The following is a 21,067-nucleotide window of genomic DNA, read 5'->3' on the forward strand; positions in this document are numbered from 1 at the left end:
GGGCGGAGATGGGGAGGGCGGAGGGAGGGAAGGAGAGAAAAATGGGAGGGGAGGACGGAAGACACAGGGCAGAGACAGACTGGGGAAGCAAGGGAATGAGAAAGAAAAACCAAAAGCGGAGAGTAATGATAGTTTTGCCTGGTGCAGAACACACAGCTGGGAAGTGCTCTGAAAGGTTACCCAAACTGCAGAGTAGCGGGGCTAGTGGACTGGTTATGTAACAGTCTGGATATGGTATTTCCTACTCCGGCTGGCTGCTGATATTTGCCATATGGGTCCTACAGTAGCATGTAAAGTGGAGCTATCTCTTTCACTCACTGCTCCGCACTAGTCTCTCCTCCTTCGTTAGCTGTTTTTGTTTTGTTCGCTGTGATCTGCCCCTTGTTGTGGACTTTTTAAATTGAGCCTGAGCTCCAGCCTGCACTAGCCGAGCGGGAACTAACTATCTACACCATGTGGTTCTCTGTGGTCGGGAGGAAGGACCAGTCCAAGTCGGTAAGGTGCTATGCTCACTTCTCTTGGAAACAAGGGTTTATGCCTTGTATGTTTTTTTAGCCTTTTTATTTAACTAGGCAAGTCAGTTAAGAACAAATTGTTATTTACAATGACGGCCTGCCCCGGCCACACCCGGACGACGCTGGGCCAATTGTGCGCCGCCCTATGGGACTCCCAATCACGGCCAGATTGTGATACAGCCTGGAATCGAACCAGGGGGTCTGTAGTGACGCCTTTAGCACTGAGATGCAGTGCCTTAGACAGCTGCGCCACTCGGGAGCCCAAAGTACCCTGGTTGTGTGGGTATGGTGTGAATGTGTAGAGGTTTTGGCAGGACAGCAGCAGGAGAGGAGGTGGTTGAGGATGGAAAGACACAGGAAATAGAAGGGAACTCCAGTATGTGCTGCTGTTCCACTCACTGTAACCTTCACACCGTCTTCCATATCTGACACCTTGGTGTTCTTTTGCTCAAGTTTACTTCTCAGTTTGAGTTCCACCTTTCACAGTTGGTCATTTAAAATGTGTGAGACTGTTAATAAACGTCCAGCGCGGACCAGTTCTTCATATTGATATGACCCACTATGTAAGGGACCTAGGATGCTCGTCTCTACGTGCTGTTTACCAGTTTGGGGTGCTGCAATGCACACACACAGGCCATAACTTCAACTCTAGGACAAGAGCTTGATTTCGAACTTTTGGCCCCATTTTAGTTGATTCTACTCTGAACGATTATGTAACTTAGCAGGGTTTCCCAAACTCGGTCCTGGGGCTCCCCTCTGGGTGCACGTTTTGGTTTTTGCCCTAGCACTACACAGCTGATTCAAATAACCAACTCATCATCAAGCTTTGATTATCTGTGTAGTGCTAGGACAAAAACCAAAACGTGCACCCGGGGGGGGCGGGCCCCAGGACCGAGTTTGGGAACCCTTGCTGTAGAGAGCTGTAGCAGCAGTAACAATGGGAGGATGTGCTCTGGGCTCACTTGGCTGTGTTCTTCCTGCTGCTGGCTGGCTGTGAGACGGGACTTTGAGCTTTAGCTTACACGCGTGTGTGTGATCTCAGACTGTAGAAGCACTGGTCACTGCCTACCAGTGCTGCCCTGGGGCACAGCAAGAGCTACAAGACATACTGTATGCCTTCTAGTGATGGCGGGGGGAAAAAACAATAGTTACATATCGCAATATAATTTTTGGGATGATATTATATCGATATTTGACTCCAAGTATCAATTTGAAGAAGAAAAAATATATATAAGAAACGTCCTTTTTCAGGACCCTGTCTTTCAAAGATAATTCGTAAAATCCAAATAACTTAACAGATCTTCATTGTAAAGGGTTTAAGCACTGTTTCCCATGCTTGTTCAATGAACCATAAACAATTAATGAACATGCACCTATGGAACGGTCGTTAAGACACGAACAGCTTACAGACAGTAGGCAATTAAGGTCACAGTTATGAAAACTTAAGACACTAAAGAGGCCTTTCTACTGACTCTGAAAAACACCAAAAGAAAGATGCCCAGAGTCCCTGCTTATCTGCGTGAACGTGCCTTAAATTGCAATGTCCATACTGTGAGACGCCTAAGAGACAGGACGGACAGCTGATCGTCCTCACCGTGGCAGACCACGTGTAACAACACCTGCATAGGATCGGTACATCCGAACATCACACCTGCGGGACAGGTACAGGATGGCAACAACAACTACCCGAGTTACACCAGGAACGCACAATCCCTCCATCATTGCTCAGACTGTCTGCAATAGGCTGAGCGAGGCTGGACTGAGGGCTTGTAGGCCTGTTGTAAGGCAGGTCCTCACCAGACATCACCGGCAACAACGTCGCCTATGTGCACAAACCAACCATCGCTGGACCAGACAGGACTGGCAAAAAGTGCTCTTCACTGACGAGTTGCGGTTTTGTCTCACCAGGGGGGATGATCGGATTCGCGTTTATCGTCGAAGGAATGAGCGTTACACCGAGGCCTGTACTCTGGAGCGGGATCGATTTGGAGGTGGAGGGTCCGTCATAGTCTGGGGCGGTTTGTCACAGCATCATCGGACTGAGCTTGTTATCATTGCAGGCAATCTCAACGCTGTGGGTTACAGGGAAGACATCCTCCTCCCTCATGTGGTACCCTTCCTGCAGGCTCATCCTGACATGACCCTCCAGCATGACAATGCCACCAGCCATACTGCTCGTTCTGTGCGTGATTTCCTGCAAGACAGGAATGTCAGTGTTCTGCCATGGCCAGCGAAGAGCCCGGATCTCAATCCCATTGAGCATGTCTGGGACCTTTTGGATCGGAGGGTGAGGGCTAGGGCCATTCCCCCCAGAAATGTCAGGGAACTTGCAGGTGCCTTGGTGGAAGAGTGGGTTAACATCTCACAGCAAGAACTGGCAAATCTGGTGCCGTTCATGAGGAGGAGATGCACTGCAGTACTTAATGCAGCTGGTGACCACACCAGATACTGACTGTTACTTTTGATTTTGACCCCCCCCCCCCCTTTGTTCAGGGACACATTATTCAATTTCTGTTAGTCACATGTCTGTGGAACTTATTCAGTTTGTCGCAGTTGTTGAATCTTGTTATGTTCATACACATTTTTACACATGTTAAGTTTGCTGAAAATAAACGCAGTTGACAGTGAGAGGACGTTTCTTTTTTTGCTGAGTTTATATAAAAAATAATTGCTACTGTAGGTAGATTTAGCTAGCGCTAGTCGGCTGTACCTGTGCCAAAACCCCAGTATTTTTCATCCTATTGCTTGTTCTCATCATCTTTTTAAATAGTGAGCCAACATGTTTTACACACTTTTTTTTATGTCTCATAACTTTTTTCATGCTCAATCTCTCTGAAGCAGACATATAGTGAGCAATATGTTTGGAGCATCAAATCGCAATAGAATCGCAGTATCGAATAGCAATACACATCATATCGGCACCTAAGTATCGTGATATCGTATCGTGAGGTCCCTGGCAATTCCCACAGCAGGGTTCCCCAACTGGTGGCCCGCGGGTGGTTTTATTTGGCCCCCCAAGTTTTCTGTTGAATTTCCATTGTTGGACATAAAAAACTGTAAAAACACCAGGAAATCAGCTCCAAGGGATTTTAATTTGGGAAATCTGGGCGGCAGGTAGCCTAGCTGTTAAGAGTGCTGGGCCGGTAACTGCTGGGCCAGTAACTGAAAGGTTGCTGGTTCGAATTCCCGAGCCGACTAGGTGAAAAATCTGTCTGTGCCCTTGAGCAAGGCACTTAACCCTAAGTCGCTCTGGATAAGAGCGTCTGCTAAATGACTAAAATGTAAATGTAAAATGTATTTTCACTCATAATAGAGAGACACGTGATAATTTACAAATGTAAGCAAGGAAATTATTATGTTTTAGTCAAATATTATATCTATCGGCTTCTTGCAGTCAATTTGCGGTCTACAAATGATTTGTAATTATGTTCCGGCCCCCCGACCATCCGCTCAAGAAGAAATCGGCCCGCAGCTGAATCTAGTTGATGATCCCTGGCCTACAGTATATTTCCTGGGTGGGTTGTTACTACGAACAACATGACAAAACACTGTTGTGGGTTTCCAGCTAACAATCCCTTTGTCATTCTTTCTCAGTGACAAATAGAATGTTTAGTTATTTGCCCAGTGAGTTCACTGTTCCAATTGCCCTGATCAGACTCTTGTCTCAGACTTTTGGGTGAAGTGGTAGACAGCGACACACATTATCATGGGCAATTACCACTTTGCCATGATGCCTCCCTAACCAAAGATATAATCATCTGACAGCTATGGGAGCCATGCTTGTGTTTAAATGTGGACCTAGTTGGCCAGTTTGAGTCCTGGAGCCTAATAGAATTTGACAGCTCTCTCAACTGCCCAAATATAATTGTTTCATACTGTCAGTGAAGATTTTGGAGGATGCTCACGTTTGTGACATAGTGCTCATTCCATGTTTGACTGTGCATGCCTGGATTAGGAGCAGGTACTGACTGACAGAGAGTGTGTGGCAACAGATATATGACCACCACGTAGTGTTAGAGGAATGTAAAGAAATGCTGCTAGAGGTTTGGAACATGCTGTTCTCTAGGTATTCTCCTCTCAATGGTGTTAGTAGCATGTCCATAGGACCAGACATCTAGTGTCACTCTCCATAATTGTCACTCTCTTAAAGCCTTTGGAGCATTGGGTCCGATGGTTTGTGTCCCTGGTAGAAGTGTGTGTGTGTGTACGCTCTCTGACCTTGTTGGAAGGGTTTCTAAATCAGACATGTAGCACATCTGGCTTGTAGCACATCTACCCCTGAAAGGTCCCTCGTTCCCGCCGCTCTGTGAACTACTGTTTTTATGACTTAATTAGAGCAGTGGGCCTACTGTGTGCCCCCCTCTACATCCCTGCAACTTAAACACATACTTTCTGACAGACAAAGAGAGGTGCATCTTATTAAATGACAAAATGAAACACTTGAATAGCATAGAAGATGATAAGGAATGAGCGAGAGATGGATTGTACTTTCCAGGGAAAGATCAAAAGAACCCCTTCTGACCCAGAACCCTGTCTGCCTGTCTGTCAAGACCCGGTTGAATAGAAAAGCACATGAAGAGCCTTGCAGCCTCCTCTAACCACCACCACCACCACACACCCCAGACAGAGTGGCAAAGACACACAGCTCTGTGTGGTCTCCACTAACCCAAGCAAGCAGGGCAAAGTCACCCCCCTCCCCCCACACACACACACACACACACACACACACACAGGCGTCTGACTCAACATTGAGGGAAGCATACTGGAGTCATTTAGACCACAGCCACATGTCAAGACGTTCCCCTCTGCTATTAGTTGATTATCAGATTAGTGTGGTGCCAAAGTGTGTCTCTGACGTGTTAATATAGGGTCACACACAGTGTCTTGCACAGAGGTGGCCCAGTGTGCTGAGAGCTCATTCTGATGATAGCACTGTCTGATGCACTTGACATCCGATTCAAGGAAACATTCTCTTTTTGCTTAATTCAACGCCACAGAATGTTCTATCTCGAGAAAAATAAGAAGTCAGTCTTGTAAGATGATATGGTGCTGCTACTAGTTCCTTGCTCCTTCTGTCTCCAGTCAGATTGTGTAGCGTAGCCTGAAAGAATGAAGAAGCTTATTGATGGAGCCATTTCCACGTCAGTATGGAGGTCAGATTGAACACCTCAGAGCTGTGGGAAAATTGACTTCAGACTGAGATTTGTGTGTGTATATTATAAACTCCCTCAGGACTCCAGTCCACCAAACTTGACTTGGTGTGATGAACTATTCTCTCCTGTGCTAAACCCCCGAGGCAGGAAACTGCAGATCATAGTATGGCTTTATGTCTTCTAGGTGTCTGGTTTGAGATATATGCAGGCATGTACACACACAAACACACACACACACACACACACACAACAGGGTTTCCGTTAGCTGGCAATTGACCTCTTTTGGCCAAAAATGAAACGCCGATAAATTAAACTGTTGCCGGCCAAAATGACCGGGAGGAAAATAATCCCATTGCAAAAGAATGCTTTTTACTCATTGATGGAAATTCCAGTCGATGGAAATACATTTGATGTCATGCTTATCGGTCTATAGGATAATTAGCATAATTTAGTGGAATTAAATTGGCCTGTGTATTTTCGTTAGTCATCAAGTATTTTATTTATCCAACACAACTATGACACGCACACAGCATACAGAGCCTATTTTGAGTGGGATTTTCCTGTAGCTCCTCAGCTGGTTGCTGCTGGGGAAAATGCTATCGCATGTTAAAAACTGTTTTGGTGCACAACATTATCAGGACAGAGAAACCAGAAAGATGCTCATTGCTCACATGGAGCACTCCAAACAAAAGACAATGAAACAATTGACAAATCTCTTAAATGATCGTTATGAAATAAACCAAAACTTGTTTCTCACAAGTGTAGCAGGTTGTGAACCATGATTCCACTCCGAGAATGAGAACGGTAAATGACTAATACATGCATAAACAGAAAGGTATGTAACCATTTTTCGCTTTGTCATTATGGGGTATTGTGTGTAGATTGATGAGGAAAAAGTGAAGGGGTCTGAATACTTTCCAAATGCACTGTATGTAATGGGGAATTGACAAACATTTTAAATAAAAGGGCAAGCAATTCACACAAACAATGAATGTGCAAGAATTGGCGGGAGACAGCTGAGCCGTTCTGGATAGAGACCCTCCTACAGTATATCATCGCCACACACCCCTCCCCTTCTTGTCTCAACATTTTAAATAATGCTCAAGACACATTATCTTCACATATATTTTAGACGCTTTTCACTGACAGCCACATCTCAATAATGCCGGTTCAGTGTGAAAGGACAGTTGTATGGCAGTGTCTGATGTCTTGGCTCCAATTTCCTACAGAGCAGAACTGGGTTACAGGGCACTTCCCTGGGCAGGAAGACTCATGGCAGGGCGGGGCAGGAGAGCTGTTTGTTACTTTCAGCCAACACAGTGAATCTGACTGGAGAAAAGTTGATTTACTGCTGTACATCTGAACCCTTGAACAGTGGGTACCAATCTGGACTGAGTCCACATTTCTCCTCATATAAGTGGTCAACTGTTACGTGAATAAAAGTTGCAAATATTTGATCCAATTTTTGTAATGGCACTCCATGTTTGTTATAAGGCACATCTATTTGTGGCATGTCATTGCTTCTAAATCCATTAAACCATGACTGGTGAGGTTGCATTGAGGTGTGTGTGTGTGTGTGTGTGAGGGTACAGATGTGATGTGTATCTGGGTTGTGCTTGGACTGTCTCCTTACTGGACCCTACCACCACAGTGGAAACGTGCTCAGCCTCAGATCATAACACCTGGTGAACTGTTCAGATATTACAACATAGGGGGTCATTTCCCCTGCTCCCCCTGTGTTGTTGACCATATGGTCAGTTGTTAGTGGTGCAAGTCCACACACTTAGGGCCACATTTTCTGTCTATAAAATAGCTCTTGCAGTGTGCAAAATTGTGGCGCTCTTTCCAATCACAACCATAACATTGAAATAGATGGAAAACACTTACGCACTTTGGAATACTGCAGCTTGCATAGTCAAGTTCTTGGATAGTTTCTATTATGCATTTCAATTGTAAAGGGTGTTTTGGGGCCTTCCTTGATCTCTCCTCTGAACATGCGGTCTACAGTCTTGTTGTGGAGCCACATGCTCTGAGACTTGACTAGACGTGTCAGAGCTGTATAACTCTGTAATTGGCTCCTTTGAGGCTCTCGCCAACCCAGCTGTCTGGCTTCAATCACAGGTGTGATGTGTTCCACGCTCTGACTCCACACCCAACTCCCCTCAGCATCGGGCGAGGCATGTAGCCTGACTGCAACTCGACACGTGCAACACCCTCCGACAATCTGATAGTTAACAACAGCGTCGTAGCTAGCTACACAAGTGCTCATCATAATGTGAAGTCAGTCGTTACAGTGCCTCAACTTCCTCCCCTTTACTAAAATAAATGTTAGGTCTTTAGGTGTTTTAGGTAAGGAGGAAGGAGGTTTTAGTGAGAGGGGTGGGATACATGTTGGATGAATGGATATTATACCACCTTTAGGCAGGTATGAATACTACCCAGTATTCTACTACACTAGCCAGCCCTCGTACTTAAAAACGGTAGCAATTAGTGCTCTCGTTAAAGCACTGCAGAGTTTTAGTAATGGACTTTATAGACCTCTGTTACATGTGTTTTGCCAGGCTGAGCCTATGAACTTGGTGTGTGTGTTGGGCTGAAAGGCCTGCTGCTTCTCTCTCACTCAATTCAATTTGCTTTATTGGCATGATGTAATAATGTACATATTGCCAAAGCTTACTTTGGACATTTACAATATTAACATAATAATATTCAATATTGTCAACTGGACAACAATAATCAAGGGTCAAAATAACCGTACATTGAACAATGGCATAGAGGACATGTGCAGGTTGGTTGGTCTGTCAGACACTGTCTCTCATCTTATGGCAGGCAGCAATGTAGTGCGCTGCCAACCCACAGCTCTCTGCGTCTTCCCCCAACAGGACGGGGGTAGCCTATTCTCATCAGAGAGGTCTTTGAAACACTCTCTAATTGTTTTATATTTTTGACATTTTGTCAGGAAATGCAGCTCTGTCTCGGGTTCTGCTGTGGTGCAGTGGTTGCACAGCCTTTCCTCTACAGGGAGCCAGGTTTTGCTGTGTCTACCCTTCTCAATGGAAAGGCTGTGCTCACTGAGCCTGTACTTTGTCAAGGTTTTTCTAAGGTTTTGATCAGTAACCAGTCAAATAGTCAAATAGTTTGCCACGGTGTACTGTTGATTTAGGGCCAGATAGCACTGCATTTTGCTTTGTGCTTGTGTTTTCCAATAAGTCATGTAGTTTTGTTTTGACTGTGTTGTAATTTGGTTTATACTGATTGATTGGGTGTTCTGGTCCTGAGGCTTCAGTGTGTTAGCAAAACAGGTTTGTGAACTCAGCCCAGGACCAGCTGGATGAGGGGACTATTTTATTTGCTCAGCTCTTTGCATTGCAGGGCTTGGTAATGATATGAGAGGGGGGGTCACTGTATTTTAGATGTTTCCAAAGCTTAATTGCTATTTTTTTAGTTTTTATTATTAGTGGATATTTACCTAATTCTGCCCTGCATGCATTGTTTGTAGTTTTCCTCTGGACATCTTACCGAACTCTGCATGCAGGGTTTCAATGGGGTGTTTGTCCCATTGGGTGAAATCCTGTTTTGCAAGTGGACCCCACATCTCGCTGCCATAAAGTGCAATTGGTTCAATGACACATTCAATTAGTTTTAGCCTAATTTTAATAGGTATTTCAATTTGTATTTTTATGGCGTAGAATGCCCTGCGTGCTTTCTCTGTTCATTCACTGCATCATTAAGGTGTCCAGTTTAGCTTATTTTTAAACCTAAGTAATTGTAGTGTGTGCAGTACTCTATATATGTTGTACCAATTGAGAACTTTGGTCTAATTCCCTGAGATCTGGATCTTCTCTGGAAAATCATTATATTTGTGTTTTTGGGGTTTACTGTCAGGGCCCAGGTCTGGCAGTACTGCTGTAGCAGGTCCAGGCTCTGTTGTATGCCATGTGCTGTGGCTGACAGCAGGCATAGGTCATCTGCGAAGAGCAGGCATTTAACCTCTGAATTGTGGAGACTAACACCAGGGGCTGAGGATTCTTCTAGAATGGTGGCCAATTCGTTGATGTAAATATTGAAGAGTGCAGGGCTCAGATTGCAACCCTGGCGAAGCTTTTTGGAAGTCGATAAAGCAAGCGTACATTTTGGTATTATTTTGGTGGACTTGTTTATCTTTCAGGGTGTAAATATGACCGGTCGTGCGATGTTTTGGTATAAATCCAATTTGGCTTTTACTCTAGACATTGTGCTTATTAAGGAAGTTTAGAACTCTTACATTTTATAATACTACAGAAAACCTTCCCCAGCTTACTGTTCACACAAATGCCTCTGTAATTGTTTGGGTCAAATGTATCTCTGTTCTTAAAGATTGGGGTTATGAGTCCTTGATTCCAGATGTCAGGGAAATAACCTACATTCATGATCAAATTAAACAGTGCTAATATAGCCAATTGAAATGTGAAATCTCTCTCTGTCTGTCGGTTAGAGCTCCCATTTCCCTCACATCACTCCTTGATGTAAAGGCCTTAATCTAGAACAGCGGTATTCAAAGTCGGGGTCGAGACCCCTAGTGGGATCACGGGGAAATGCAGTGGGGTCTCCAAAATTAAAAAATAAACACAATTTATGTTTTGGGGAAATGAATATACTGGTGGAGAAATGGGGTCCCTGCTGAAAAAGTTTGAATACCACTGATCTAGAACGTGACTTATACTGTAATAGGCTACTTGTTTCTGTGGTAACTGAAGTTGTGACATGTTTTGGAGAGATCAGGTGGCACCTAGTTATGACTTTAGATTGGACACCTGAAAGAACATGAACTATTTTGTTTTTGGTGACCTAATGATGTCGTATCGGTCACAACAACCCGAGTGGCATTGTGTCACACATATTCACAGACACACACGTTCACACACACGCGGATTCCCAGGTTTGTTTCTCCCTTGTGACAGTGACTTATAGATGAAACTGGCGCCCTGGTTCTCTCACTAAGCCCAGTCTCCTGTCCCCAGCCAAATGTAAGCTGTAGTAAGATTTTCCTCTTGTAGGACAATAAACATGAATCTGTATCAGCCTGGCAGAGGGCCAGTAGTCCTGACCTGTGTAAGGAGACCCCTCTGTGTGTGAGCGGGACCATTGTGTCCCTATGTTCCCCGGGAGGACGGGTGGCCCTCTGGAATGTCCCCCTCCGGGCTAAGATGACGCCCCTCTAGGAGGAGTCCGTGCCACAGCTCCAGTGACAGCACTGGTCATAACCAAACACACACACCTACGCCAGATTAGCGTAGACTGAACTGAAGACTGAACAGATTGATGTATTCAATGTATCTGAAGGCATCTCTTATTGCAGGGGTGTCAAACTCATTCCATGGAGGGCCTAGGTTCTGCTGTTTTTTGGTTTTTACTTTCAATTAAGACCTAGACAACCAGGTGTTCTTGAATAATTCGTGACCTTAATTCATCAATCAAGTACAAGGAAGGCGTGAAAACGAACAGACACTGGACCCTCCGTGGAATGTGTTTGACACGTGTTTTACTGTATGCTGCTGGTTTATCTGATTCTCTCTATTCAGAGGGTTGAGGTCTGCTGGTTTTCAGCCTCTTGTCTCGTTTTTGTGTATCCGAGGCTCTGTGGTAGTAGTTGTGCTAGATTAGAACAATTGTTGTATGATGCAATCGATTCAAAGTGACATTGGACATCAAAGTTATTACCTGTGTTGCTGCATCCCAGTTGTAGGTTCTTCTATAAAGCCTATAGTAATGTTTGTTTCCCAGTGAATATGAGCACTGGCGTAGTGGAGGGCTGGGTGGGTGGGTGCTGATGATGGTCTATTGTGGTGTAAATAGCCAGGCTTTCTCAGGCGGATTCTGTTTCTGCGTTTCCTCCCCGCTACTGTGGCTTCCTTACCCACAGACCCCTCCCTCTTGCTCGCACTCACTTTTTTCTCTCCCTCGCGCTCTCTGTCTCTCCGTCTCTCCGTCTCTCTCTCTCTCTCTGTCTCTCTGTCTCTCTCTGTCTCTCTCTGTCTCTCTGTCTCTCTCTGTCTCTCTCTGTCTCTCTCTGTCTCTCTGTCTCTCTCTGTCTCTCTGTCTCTCTCCGTCTCTCTCTCTCTCTGTCTCTCTGTCTCTCTCTCTCTCTGCCTCTCTCTCTCTCTGCCTCTCTCTCTCTCTCTCTGCCTCTCTCTCTCTCTCTCTCTCTCTCTCTCTGTCTCTCTCTGTCTCTCTGTCTCTCTCTCTGTCTCTCTCTCTCTCTCTGTCTCTCTCTCTCTCTCTGTCTCTCTCTCTCTCTCTCTCTCTCTCTCTCTCTCTCTCTCTCTCTCTCTCTCTCTCTCTCTCTCTCTCTCTCTCTCTCTGTCTCTCTCTGTCTCTCTCGGTGTCTCTCTCGCTGTCTCTGTCTCTCTCTCTCTCTGTCTCTCTCTCTGTCTCTGTCTCTCTCTCTCTCTCTCTCCCTCTGTGTGTCTGTGTTTACTCTTCAGATCCTCTCTGTCTTTACATTGTTTGCGTTAGCATCCAACATAAGGCTTCAATATAAGGAGTGTGGTAGTCGAATCCTCACCGGTTTACATTTCAGTGGTTGTTTTGGCAGCTCTTCACAACGCCCATTAAACGCTTTGAGGAATAAACAGATGTTCAGACAGACAGCAGGCGACTGTCCAAACCTCTCCCCTGGCTTTAGTGTCGACCGCCAGCCTTTCTCAGCTGACCACCACACATTAGAGTTAAAACAACAGTGTGTCGCATCCACAGCAGGCTTCGCAGGAGATGGCCAATGAGCCCGCACATGGGTGGCTTTTACTGGTTAAGCCCTCCAATCCCGGTTCTCGTGTTTGACGTGTGCATTATTAGCACCTCCAGCTGGAGTTCATCTCTCCCCACAATCCCCTGCTATTCTCTCTGTTAGAGGTCACCAGGACCCACCACACATCCTTTATGTCGCCCAGCGTCAAGAGGTGTTACTGCACAGACTGTAATGTTGATACAGGGTCTCATGCACTCATGAGTCACTGCACTGGAGTAATAAGGTGGTGTTGAACTGGTGCTGTGGACCAGGTTGTGGAGGAGCAGGACCACCAGGCAGGCTGTGCTGTGTGGCAGAGCTATCTGCTGCACCTTATAGAGGAATGTGTTGTTGACCATGGAGGAGAGCAGTGCTGTGATCTCCCTCTCTGGTCTGGCTGCTGTCTCTCTGGTGTTGGTTCCCTTGAATTTAATAAAGGAGTTAATGTTTACTTCAGAGACTAACAGTTTGTTCTCAACAACACACACTCATAGTGGTTGGTGGGCAAGTTCTCTCAGTCAAGCTCATTTGATTCCTGTTGCATGGGTTCCTTCAGACAATCTGAAAAGAGTTACGAACTTTGTAAAGAGCAATAGTTCTTGAGTTACAAAGTAGGAGTACAGCCTGTGTCTATTATCTGGCCTGCTGTGTTTGTACAGGTGAAAGCTCTTTTTAGGATTGTCTGGTATTATTGGGCAGTAGATCCATGTGAACAGGGCTCTCGTGTTATTTTGAGATTAAATTATATTACATTGAACAAGACAGTACTATCCCAGGCAGCTCAATGTGATCTCTACCTGATCTTCCCCAAATATTACAGCTGGCTCTGGCCTAAGATTTCCGTTAGGAAAATGTGGCGCTGGACATTTGACCGACAACATTTTAATTTACTGCATTGAGTGCGTAACCTGATTAGGGCATCCACCCACAGTGCTCAGAAAGACAGAAATCACATTTAGAATATGGTAATTCATCTTAACAGAACATGCAAGTCACAGATGCAATAACGTGCGGTCCTTCTTACCAAATTCTGATGTGCACTTTGAACATGTTATAACTGTCCAAATGTACTTTTCCTCAGCCAACAAGACGAGTAACTAAGAGCAAAATCAATAGCTTATATCAATCTACTATAGGAGAAAAGGTTAGGCTACCTATTCTATTGGTCAGCTTGTCGAGAAAGAAATAGCCTATTCCAAACAGACTCTGGGACAGTTGTGGGACGATAGATCCTAAATTCATCCAACCAGTAGGCCTAGGCTACATAAAAAAGCAATGAATCTGATGCAACAGATCACAGCGTTTAGCTTAAAATGTTGATAAACTATTATTTCTTCACATTATAAGTGCAGCAATGCGCGCAAGGCAGTAGGCTACACACAAATGTTCATTCCATAATGCAATTAGCGGTAAACCACACAGTTATCAAAAGGGCACTGCACGTGCAAGCGGTTCCATGTGACCGAGATGAAAATATCCATTAAAAATGTAGAAAGAGAGGAGATCTAATAGGTTACTTTGAAGCAAGGTAAGACATGTCTCATAATACACTATATATACAAAAGTATGTGGACACCCCTGCAAATTAGTGGATTTGTATATTTCAGCCACACTCGTTGCTGACAGGTGTATAAAATCGAGCACACAGCCATGCAATCTCAATAGGCAAACATTGGCAGTAGAATGGCCTTACTGATGAGCTCAGTGACTTTCAACGTGGAACCGTCATAGGATGCCACCTTTCCAAACGTCTAGGAGCAACAACGAGCTCACAGAACGGGACCGCTGAGTGCTGAAGTAAAAATATTCTGTCCTCTGTTGCAACACTCACTACCTCCAACTAATTGCAAAGTGGTGTGTGACGCGTTTTGATGCCGCGTTCAAAACAACTGGGAACTCGGAAATCTCCGACTGTGTTTTGAATGGTCATCCGACTCGGAATTCCAACTCGGGAACTCGGGCCTCTTTCTAGAGCTCCGACTTTCTGACCTGAAGATCACTGACGTCATGATTTGACCTTGTATTTTTCAGAGTTCCTAGTTGTCTTGAAAGCACCACAAGATGCTGCAGCAGCAGCTCTGCCACTGTCTGACAGATTTCTCCTGAAAGGCTCTGTATCTGTATGCGATAAATAAGATACATAACAAATATACTGTAGACGCGCCAATTTCATTCCACTAAATTATGAAAATTAACCTATAGACCGATAAGCATGACCAGTCAAATGTATTTCCATCGATTGGTATTTCCATCAATGAATAGGCTAAAAAGCATTATTTATCAATGGGATTTTTTCTTCTTTTCCCAGACAATTGGCCGGTGGCAATTTTATTTATCGGCTTTTCATTTTTGGGGGGGGGACAAAAGCTGGCTAACTGAAATCTTGCCAGTCTGGGCATGCCATATTGGGTAGTACCCTCTGCTACCTTTGGAGAGCTCAGCCATGGGAAAATACCTTTTCATTACGGTAGATACATTTTTAGTCCACTCTCATGAAACACTGACTCTCAGGAATTCTTCCACACTACTCTAGGATTGTATTTCAATGGGATGCTTGTGAAATGATTTAGGTTAACCGGTTTTAACTGGTATGAAGTGATTTAAGACCTTATTTTAGTTTGGGCAGAGGGATTAGGGGGATCCCCTCAGTTTTCCTGTGATTTAAATGTGTTGACGCTTAACGGGAACAGCAGATGGCACGGATCATGTCAAGCCACCTTTGGCCTCGTCTCATGTAGCCTCATTATTCTTAGTATTAGTACCATGTTTGTTTTGTCGATTCATTTAAATAGTCCTGCTCAGGGTCTCTAGTCTCTAGACTCCAGATGAATAGTTTCATTTAGCTGGCAGTTCACTGCAGACAGATGGCTCCACACAGTGCTACAGTAGCTGTGTGATTTATTGAGGAATTGTGCTGCTATGTTAATACTAAATGGTCTCTGTTTAGTGTTAACAATGTTCTACCAGGCCACAGTAGCATGTGTCACAACAGAACACTATGGGCCAAGTGTTCCAGCCAGACATTCTTTATGTCCAAGTGTTCTGTCTGTCTGGCCTGTGTAGTGAATGTTCCCTTCTGTCTGTCTTTCTCAAGGGTGCTGGACAGGACAAGCTTGGGATCTACATCAAGTCTGTTGTGAAGGGAGGTGCGGCTGATGTGGTGAGGGTTTTAGATCATGACGACTCCATCCTGTAACTGTACAGAATGACCTCCTCTAGATTGACTTTCAATGTGTGCACTGTTGCTATTATACGACTTCTCTCTCCTTCCCTCTTTCTCTGTGTGTCTGTGTGCGCGTTCCATTTGTTTGCGTGTGTGTAGGACGGTCGTCTGGCTGCAGGGGACCAGCTGCTGAGTGTAGATGGCCGCAGCCTGGTGGGCCTCTCCCAGGAGAGGTAACGCCTCAAACTTCCCTGACCTGCCTCGCCCCGGGTCACTCCCCAACACGACACACTAATTGGACCTTGTGTACAGAACAACCTGGGTTTAGGAGTGAAGCAGGACACGTAATGTGCTGAAGAGTGGAGAAACCAAGATGAAACGGATAGGGAACGTCAAGGCCAATTTGATACCAAAAGCTCTTTCAATAGCAGCAGTCACACCATAGAAATGAATTAGCTCAATCGCGTAGAACAAGCAGAGACTTATCTACAGTGCACTAACTTACAATGACCTCCACAATGTTTATGATGGGTCTAGTAGTAATGAATAGCTTATCCTTGGTTCACGCCTCTCTCAGATTAGTTAGTGTTGGGTTAGAGCTCTGGGCCAGTAACTGAAAGGTCGCTAGTTCGAATCACCGAGTGACAAGGTGAAAAATCAGTCTGTGCCCTTGAGCAAGGCACTTAACCCTAATTGCTTGATAACTCTCTGAGGGTGTCTCGGGGAGAGTTGGGATATGCAAAAAACTAATTTCCAATTCACACATGCGTGTAATACATACTTGTATATAGGACAAATATAAGCACCCACCAAAACATTTAAATAAATAAAAATGATACCCTTTCAGACAAACATGCACAAACCTTTTGGCCATGTTCTTTTGGTTTCCAAATGCCAAAACAGTTGAGGCTCAGTGTCCAATCTATAACATTGTTTTCTATTCTCGTATGAAAAACAGAGGGATGCGTAGTTAGTTAAAGTTTTAAAATCTAATTGCCACGTTGAATTAAAAGCATATGGCTCATTACACTTTTATATCTGCTCTTAAACTGACAACAGAATCTGGTCCAAATCTTGGATTTGGTGATTGCTTTGAGAAGTTAGTGTGTGTGTTTGTTTGCCAATGATAAACCACAAGGCTTGAGCGCCAAACAGACAGTCTAAAACTGTTGGGAAATTAACTTTAAACTGTTTCGAAATGAACTTCTTCAAAATGCTATTGCATATGGGGAATACCATTCCTGATACAGTTATGTGAACCTCGTCTGCCAATGAAAGTCTCATAAACATGTTTTGTTCTGTTGCATTCAATCATCTCTCCAGTCCAATGTATTCTGAGTCCCAGTAATATATCTGATGTCTCTTCTCAGGGCTGCAGAGTTGATGACGAGGACAGGCTCTGTGGTAACACTGGAGGTGGCCAAACAGGGAGCTATCTTCCACGGCCTGGCCACGCTCCTCAACCAGCCTTCTCCTATGATGCCCAGAGGTAAGGGTCTGCTAGGACAACAGGGGTGTCTGAAATGGCACCCTATTCCCCATATAGTGCACTACTATTAACCATGGTCCATAGGGCGCTGGTCAAAAGTAATTCACTATATAGGGAATAGGGTGCCATTTCAGATGCAGACAATGTCTCTCCTTGTTGTCCCCAGTAACGGGGTAGAGTCAGAGGAAGGCCGAGGTTTGACTAAGTAGATAATGAGGGTTTGTGCCCCCCCCCCCCCCCCCCCCCCCCCCCAAACCCCGTCATACAGGACAAAACTTAGCAGTTGGCATTAGGGCTCCAGATTCCATGAAATGTCAGAAGTCTGCTTTGTTTTGTTTTCAACATTCCGCCTATACTTCTGTGGTTTTGGAGAGAGACTGTTGTAGTTTATGGGGCGTTGGCTGGCTGGTAGTGTTTGTACTGAGAATGTGGCTGCAGATAGTTAATGATGTCCATTCTACATGTACTGTCTGCTGTGGTTGGCTCATTAATCCTCCATCTCTTTCTCCCTTTCCTTTCTTCTCAGCGTTACAAGGAGGGCGTGACAAGAATGGTAAACTGAGACCAAAGAGTGAAGGCTTTGAACTGTACAATAACTCAGTCCAGAACGGCTCTCCAGAGAGTCCCCAGGGCGACTGGCAGGCCTACCCAGAACCAAAGAAGATGAGCGGGGAGGAGAGGCTACTGAAGAACCGGGCAGACCACCGCTCCAGCCCCAACGTGGCCAGTGAGTAGATGGGCGATTCCAGCGTTATGGACATTACATTTGCACGCAAAATCACAACTTTATTGTCTCACAGAATGGACAAACAAAATAGAAATGGAACTTTTGATGTGTGAATATAGCACCCATTGTGGGGAGTGCATACCCCAAAAAGTTGACTTGTTAATATTGACATGTTGTATGTTTTGCATTTTGTTATTTATGTTTTGTGGTTTGGTTAAAAAATATATAAATATAAAAAAATATTGGCATGTTGGAAAAATAAAGCAAATAAGAAGCATTATGGATGTTACTTGAAATGGACAAGCTTTTTGGGGAGATATTAGCAAAAGTCTGAGTTTGTCTTAGGTCAAGTCATGGATTGTCATTTCGAAGGAAAGGCTTGGCTGAACACAAAAACAACAACAAAAACAGTCATTTCCATTATTACTTTATAGAGGAAAAACAACCCTTATAGATGTTACTCTCCATTGTGGATATTAGAGTCTGAAATAGACATTGAAATCTTATAAATTTCGTGTTCCGAATCTATCATAAAAAATGTTTTTATGTCAGCTGAAGGCATAATACAGGGGTGTCGAACTCTTTTTGCCCCGGGGGCTGCATTCAGTCTTCAACGAGGTCCAGAGGGCCGCACTGAAAATTGGTTATATTTCCTTGCAATAAATAGTCCTCTATCCATCATTTGTGAAATTTTGGATGCTCCCTGGTGATTATTAGCGATCTGGACAGTCAATAAACTGTGAATATAGGTCCATTATCATTTCTACTCCGTTTTGATTTGGTTTTAGTCATTTTAAAGTATATTGAGTTTGTTTCAATACATTTATACAATTTTTACTCAAACCACCCGCGGGGCCAGATTGGACCCCCTAGCCGGCCGGATCCGTATGTTTGACACCCCTGGCATGGTACCTTAGGATTGAATAATTACAGGTAGTCTTAATAGTATACAAGGCCAGACACCACACCTTAATTGGTAACTTTACCAGTTGAATTTAAATACATGTGCCTATAGTGCCAATCAACTTTTCTGGACACTGGATGAAGTTAGTGTATTTGGGGGGGGGGCTTTCACTTGAAAAATACACTCCAGCACTATTCAAAGATTGTTGATAAACACTTCTCATCTTTCTATCTGAAAAACAGTACTGCCATGTATGAGAAATGCATTTCAGCATACCTTTTCCAAGAGAATATTAGCTAGAACACATAATTTTCAAGATATCATCAATTACTTCAGTAAAAGTCTGAAGAATACATCCCAGAACGAGCACACAAAATATGTTGAATGCACAAGCTTCTGAAGCATAAGATATGATACATCAATGTCCATCACATTCACAACTGTTATGGATGTTACAGATACAGTGAGGGAAAAAAGTATTTGATCCCCTGCTGATTTTGTACATTTGCCCACTGACAAAGAAATTATCAGTCTATACTTTTTATGGTAGGTTTATTTGAACAGTGAGAGACAGAATAACAACAAAAAAATCCAGAAAAACGCATGTCGAAAATGTTATAAATTGATTTGCATTTTAATGAGGGAAATAAGTATTTGATCCCCTCTCAATCAGAAAGATTTCTGGCTCCCAGGTGTCTTTTATACAGGTAACAAGCTGAGATTAGGAGCACACTCTTAAAGGGAGTGCTCCTAATCTCAGCTTGTTACCTGTATAAAAGACACCTGTCCACAGAAGCAATCAATCAATCAGATTCCAAACTCTCCACCATGGCCAAGACCAAAGAGCTCTCCAAGGATGTCAGGGCAAAGATTGTAGACCTACACAAGGCTGGAATGGGCTACAAGACCATCGCCAAGCAGCTTGGTGGGAAGGTGACAACAGTTGGTGCGATTATTCGCAAATGGAAGAAACACAAAAGACCCGTCATTCTCCCTTGGCCTGGGGCTCCATGCAAGATCTCACCTTGTGGAGTTGCAATGATCATGAGAACGGTGAGGAATCAGCCCAGAACTACACGGGAGGATCTTGTCAATGATCTCAAGGCAGCTGGGACCATAGTCACCAAGAAAACAATTGGTAACACACTAAGCCGTGAAGGACTGAAATCCTGCAGTGCCCACAAGGTTCCCCTGCTCAAGAAAGCACATATACAGGCCGTCTGAAGTTTGCCAATGAACATCTGAATGATTCAGAGGAGAACTGGGTGAAAGTGTTGTGGTCAGATGAGACCAAAATGGAGCTCTTTGGCATCAACTCAACTCGCTGTGTTTGGAGGAGGAGGAATGCTGCCTATGACCCCAAGAACACCATCCCCACCGTCAAACATGGAGGTGGAAACATTATGCTTTGGGGGTGCTTTTCTGCTAAGGGGACAGGACAACTTCACCGCATCAAAGGGACAATGGACGGGGCCATGTACCGTCAAATCTTGGGTGAGAACCTCCTTCCCTCAGCCAGGGCATTGAAAAATGGGTCGTGGATGGGTATTCCAGCATGACAATGACCCAAAACACACAGCCAAGGCAACAAAGGAGTGGCTCAAGAAGAAGCACATTAAGGTCCTGGAGTGACCTAGCCAGTCTCCAGACCTTAATCCCATAGAAAATCTGTGGAGGGAGCTGAAGGTTCGAGTTGCCAAACGTCAGCCTCGAAACCTTAATGACTTGGAGAAGATCTGCAAAGAGGAGTGGGACAAAATCCCTCCTGAGATGTGTGCAAACCTGGTGGCCAACTACAAGAAACGTCTGACCTCTGTGATTGCCAACAAGGGTTTTGCCACCAAGTACTAAGTCATGTTTTGCAGAGGGGTCAAATACTTATTTCCCTCATTAAAATCCAAATAAATGTATAACATTTTTTACATGCGTTTTTCTGGATTTTTTGTTGTTATTCTGTCTCTCAATGTTCAAATAAACCTACCATTAAAATTATAGACTGATCATTTCTTTGTCAGTGGGCAAACGTACAAAATCAGCAGGGGATCAAATACTTTTTTCCCTCACTGTATCATAACGCTGGAAAAGGATACTGATAATGAAAAGAGAAACCAATTATAAACCATATAAAACCTTGATGAAAGTTAGCTTTACAGAGAAAGTTTAAATGCGATATTTTTGGATGTTACATTGCCTGTCCCAGTCAGCCCACTATCTTTACAATACTGTAGAACACGCAAACAATACTCAAGATACTCAACAATACTCAATTTGGTCTCTCTTGCTTCATTAATATCTTATCATAACTAACACTGGGGGACAGCTGTGAGTGGAAAAACAAGCTCTGTGAGTC

General features: G+C 44.2%; 1 protein-coding gene across 1 annotated transcript in view; it reads left to right on the top strand.

Annotated features, from left to right (window-relative positions):
• Nucleotides 1–21,067, top strand: part of LOC311106806 (afadin-like) — a 121,440-nt gene that overhangs the window by 87,622 nt on the left and 12,751 nt on the right. Inside the window, exons 23-27 of the mRNA XM_084149184.1 lie at nucleotides 406–495; nucleotides 15,529–15,594; nucleotides 15,757–15,830; nucleotides 16,968–17,086; nucleotides 17,613–17,813. Of these exons, the coding sequence (XP_084005310.1) occupies nucleotides 406–495; nucleotides 15,529–15,594; nucleotides 15,757–15,830; nucleotides 16,968–17,086; nucleotides 17,613–17,813 (550 nt within the window). The remainder of the gene's footprint in view (nucleotides 1–405; nucleotides 496–15,528; nucleotides 15,595–15,756; nucleotides 15,831–16,967; nucleotides 17,087–17,612; nucleotides 17,814–21,067) is intronic.

The sequence above is a fragment of the Coregonus lavaretus genome (assembly GCF_964263955.1).
Source record: "Coregonus lavaretus genome assembly, chromosome: 31".
Lineage (NCBI taxonomy): Eukaryota > Metazoa > Chordata > Actinopteri > Salmoniformes > Salmonidae > Coregonus > Coregonus lavaretus.